We start from the raw sequence: 5,130 nt of genomic DNA, 5'->3' as shown, positions 1-5,130 counted from the left end.
GAGAGACAGAGACAGAGAGAGACAGAGACAGAGAGAGACAGAGACAGAGAGAGACAGAGACAGAGAGAGACAGAGACAGAGAGAGACAGAGAGAGGGAGAGATTCCACACTTTCTCCCATCTTTGCCAGTCTTGTCAGCATGAAAGCCAACAGTAAAGCTTACCAATCCCCGGTTGCTAGAGTGATCTGGGGGAGTAGAACGTGGCATTTATCAAGAGATTGCTGTCTGAGATCAGGTTTGCGGGCCAGACTATTAAGGGCCATGGTCACCAGGTGCAAATTCTAGCATCCTTCTCCCAGTCCTAATCCCCCAGGGCGGAGAAGAGAAGTCGTGTTTATTTCCATAGAAAAGCCTGAAGCAACCAGCTAACCACCTGGCTCAACTTAACCCTCACGAGCCCTGCTTGACCCCACATAGCTGGCTCTTGCTGTTTTAAATCTGGAATTACAAATCATGGATGACGGAAGAGTTTCCTGAGCCAATTCTTGGCATATCCAGCAAGTCACGGGAGGGGACAAACCATGAAAATTGGTCTGACAGCATCACTGATGAGCCTGGTTACCTGGAGCAGGATTAGCTACAGCCTCTTTCAAGACCAGACAGACTAGAGCTGGAAGGAGCCCTTGCTTGACTTCTTAGGGCTCCGAGTTTCCCTAGGGGATCTGATGCTGATTCTGGGTTATTTCACCATGCTAAGCCTTGGGGTCCCTGTATGTGCTGTGGACATACATGAAGGTCACCTATCAGCTTCTCTGTGTAGATTTGCTCTCCTCAAAGCAAAATTAATGGAATTGCTCATTGAAGACCAGATCTGACTGTGTCTTTGGCGATCTGGCAGAGCGTGAGTTGGAGTGGGGGCCCAATAAGCTTAAGCAAAATTACTCGGTCTTGGGGTCTTGGGCAGAACCGAGTAAAGCACCAATATAGTTTCAGGACACAACAGTTTGGTTTTCCTTCCTAGTCCTCCCCCATCCTCCACTAAGTCTCCCTTCTTCCAGATCTTGCCTTCCTTCTAGACTCTTCTCCCCCCTCACCACCACCACCCCACCTCCCCCCCCCCCCCCCCCGTAGGGAGAAAGGCTCACACAGTGAATGCAAAATAGATGGAGATTTCCAAATTACTACAAACAGGGTGTCAAGAAGGGTTTGCTCTCCCTACCCAAGAAATCCGGGCCAGGTAGAGCTGGGAGCCCTCATCTTATTCCCTGACTGGAGCTCCCACATGTGCGCCGTGCTCCCTTCCCAGCTCACAAGAAAGTTTGAATTTCAGGATACCAGATGCTATCGCGGTCATGCGCATGACCTTACACCCCCAACTCCTACCCCCGCCCTTTGGCTATCGGATCCTTAGTTTTTGCATAGGATTGCCGCGAGCATGCCTCCTTCAGCACACCATTTGGGGTGCTAGAATGAAAAAACATTCGGTGAATATGGCATGCTGCCTGCGTTCCGGGGATCCCCGCCTCTCTTCCCACCTCCAGCTTGGGCTATGACTCCCTCTCCTACGAAGCGGTACCCCGTCTGCCCTGCTATACCTGCACCGCGGGCCCCAGAATAAGGTTCTCTGGTGGGAGTCGCCAGAGCAGGGAGATGCCCCGGGCTGCCCACGGGGAAACGTGTCCCCAGTCGGCGGACACTCGCGTGGGCCAAAGGTCCAGGAGCGGCGGCGGGCAGCAACAGCAGCAGCGGCCAGAGCAGCAGCAGAAGTCCCGGGAGGTGGCACGCGGGGGCTGGGAGCAACATGATGGGCTCGAAGAACTGCCGGCTCACTGCCGGGGTCTGTGAGCCGGGAGGTGGCCTGGGCTCACAAGGTCAGGCGCTGGCGTGGGGCCGCACTTTGGCAGTCAATTTAAAGGTCCCGCTTCTGAGGCTCCGCCCCACCCCGCCCCCTGGAAGGCCCTGCCACCCGGGCCCTGGAGCCGCCAAAGGCCAACAAGAAGCTCTGTCTGAGCATTCCAGTGTGGCAGGAGCGGAATGTCTGGGGCTAGGCGGCCAGCGGCACGGTGGTCACCGCCCGCCTAGTCCGGTGGGCCTGACTGGGCGCCTCCTGGCCGATTGCCTCCTTGTAAAACCCGGCTGGAGTTAGGGGGCGCCTGCTCCACCCTCTTGTGCTAGCCAGTTCTGTTTCCCAGGTCCTATTTGACAAACGCCTGGGGTCTGTACCCACTCACCTGCAGGTGAGCCTGACTCCCGGTTAAGAGCAAGAGTCTCACACAACACACCTTTCTCCAGCCAAGAAAGTCATCTTTTTTTTTTTTTTCAAATAGGAAAGGGCTCACACATTCTAGCATCATGAATAGGATGCTTTCATCCCAGTTTCAATGTATCCGTAAACATTTGAACTTATAGTACCAGGAATAGTAAATCAAACATACACTTCTCCAGAGAGCCTCGGGTTTGCTGGAAGAACACCCTGTCTTTTACAACAGGCTTCTTCTCTGAAACAGACGAGCAGGCAGCACAGGGCAGGAAACTGCTCAGAGAAGCCCCCCTCCCCCCCCCCAACTCACTGTGAGAGAGAAGACGCATGGATGGTGTGTATGCTGCTAAGGGGAAGTGGTGGCTTAGAAAAGTGGCCTGGGTAAGTCAGAAGGCTTGTAAAGTCAGGAGAACAGGGATGAGCCTGGTCTTCAAACAAGGCAGTGAGCATGAATCCCAACAGATCCGATCCTGTCTTTCTGCCAGGGACCGTTGCCCTTCTACCATCCACCTACAATGTAACCTACACGTCTACATGTCTCCTATAGATTGTGCAACAGCCAAGAGACAGAAGTAATCCAGTGCCCTCTGACAAACGGACACACAGAAGATGTGTATCTGCACGTCTTAGGGTTACAATTGTTCTGATGACACACCATGAACAAAGCAACTTGGGAAGCAAAGGGTTTATTTGTGGCTTGTGTTTCCACATCACTGTTCATTGAAAGAAGTCAGGACAGGAACTCAAGGCAGGAACCAGGAGACATGGGATGATGCAGAAACCATGGAGGAATGCTGCATACTGGTTTACTCAGCATGGCTTGCTCAGCCTGTTTCCTCATAGAACTCAGGACTACCAGCTCAGAAGTGGCCCCACCCACAATGGGCCAACACTCACCAACTAAGAAAATGTCCTACACTCCTGCCTACTGCCGGATCTTATAGAGGCATTTTCTCAATTGGCACTCCCTCCTCTGAAGATTCTAGCTTGTGTCAAGTTGGCATAAAACTAACCAGCACGCTGCATATATGAGTACATACATGAATTCAATTTCCAACATGAAATTCTAATACTAAAGGAACCTGGAGGACACGCTGCAAGGTGAAAGAAGCCAGTCACAAGGAGGCAAGTTGGAAATGATTCTGTTCGCATGGGTTATCTAAAGTAGTGAAAACATGTTTGCACTGAAACAGTAGAATGGTGCCTCCTGGGAGACAGGGAAGGTAGGCAGTGGGAGCTGTATAACGGGTAGCAGATTTCAGTGTTGCCAAACAAGAAGTTATGGGATCTGATCCCACAATAACAGGAACACACTTCTGTAGTTTGAATGTATACTCTTCAAGTTGAGAGTTGAGAGCTTAATCCTCAAGGTCCTGTATTGATAATATTTAAGGGTAGAGCATTTGGGAAATAATTATACCTAAAAGAAGTCTTGAGGAGACATCGCCGTGATGGCATTAGTGGTTTTGTAAAAAGAGTTGGTCTGGGGAAATAGGTCTGGTGGGTGATGTTTTGCCACATAAGTGTAAGGACCTGAATTTTGAAGCCCAGAATTCACACAGAGCTGGCTTCACTAGCACACGTCTGTAACCCCAGCATTCCTACTAGTGGGACACATTCACAGACAACAAAGAGAGCTTGTCTCAAGTGGACTGATGGTCAGGAAACCTCCACACCCAACGATGTAACAAACCTATGATTTACTTACACACATGAACATGCACGTAAACACGTGCATGAAGGAAAAAATAAGTGGCGGAGGATGTAACTCTGTCAGTAGAGTATTTGCTTAGCATGCATGAAGTCCTGGGTTTCATCCCCAGCACCGTATGAAACAGCACGGCAGGGCGATGTAATCCCAACACTTACGGAAGCAGGAAGACCGGAAGTTTAAATGTCATCCTCTACTACAAATCAAGTTCAAAGCCAGCAGGGTGTCTCAAGGGAGAGAGGCAGTAGATGAAGAGATGAGGCCACTTGTTGTGCCTTGCCTTGTAAGGCTTCCTTGAGTCGAGGCACCAGGAACACAAGGACAAAGCCTGAATTGTTGCTCCAGAAAACAAACCATGTTGCATGAAGGCTCTTGGTCACAGAAAGGACTGAGACATTGAAAGATACAGGCTCCCAGACCTGGCTGGTGTTTAGAATCACTGTGGCAGGGTGGTCAACAGGCACGGTAGACTGTTTGCAGAAGAAACAGCCTGGCCCCGCTCATTCTAAGAGGAAAGCTTTTCTGTGTTCTGTTTCACTGACTGACAACAGACTGCTGTGTGTTGGGCATCAGCTCCCCACAGTAGCCTTCCTTGACCTTCTCCAGCAAGGTGCCCGTTCTTCAGCCACACCAGGCTCCCCCTGGGTAAAGCAAGATAATGAATGATCTGATTTACAGATGCCTGTGAGCAACTGCGGGGGGGGGGGGGGACGAATTACTTAACCAAGACTAAGGAATAAATTATGGGTGGCTTTTCTTTTTAAAAAAATTCCATTTTAATGTTGCTGTATTGGCTTTTGTTATTGTTTTGCTTTTTTGAGATAAGGTTTGTGTGGTCATGGCTAGCCTGAGTCTAGCTCTATAGATCAGGCTAGCCTTGAACTCACAAAGATAGGCCTATCTCTGCTTCCAAAGTTCTGAGACTAAAGGCATGTGCCACCATGCTTGGCTAAGATTTATTTTTATTTTATGTATATGGGTATGTGTGAGTGTGTGTGTGTGTGTGTGTGTGTGTGTGTGTGTGTATGTGTGTGTACCTCAGGAGCATCTAGTACCCACCAAGGAAAGACGAGAGCATCTAATCCCTCTGAACTGGAGTGACTGATGGTTGTGAGCCTTCACTTAGATACTGAGAACTAAACTCTTGTTCTCCGCAAGAGCAGTATGCACTCTTAACTGCTGAGCCATCTTTCCAGCTTGCTCCTATTTCCCTGATTT

At 49.9% G+C, this 5,130-nt stretch overlaps 1 protein-coding gene across 1 annotated transcript in view; it reads right to left on the bottom strand.

The window, feature by feature from the left end:
• The window catches only part of Matn3 (matrilin 3), a 21,157-nt gene extending 19,413 nt beyond the window's left edge, over positions 1-1,744 (bottom strand). The window contains exon 1 of the mRNA XM_005360590.3: positions 1,537-1,744. Within this exon, the coding sequence (XP_005360647.2) occupies positions 1,537-1,744 (208 nt within the window). The remainder of the gene's footprint in view (positions 1-1,536) is intronic.
• Between the last annotated feature and the right edge of the window lie 3,386 nt (positions 1,745-5,130).

Source organism: Microtus ochrogaster, linkage group LG3 (assembly GCF_000317375.1).
Source record: "Microtus ochrogaster isolate Prairie Vole_2 linkage group LG3, MicOch1.0, whole genome shotgun sequence".
NCBI lineage: Eukaryota > Metazoa > Chordata > Mammalia > Rodentia > Cricetidae > Microtus > Microtus ochrogaster.
This window is presented reverse-complemented; position numbering and strand designations above follow the sequence as displayed.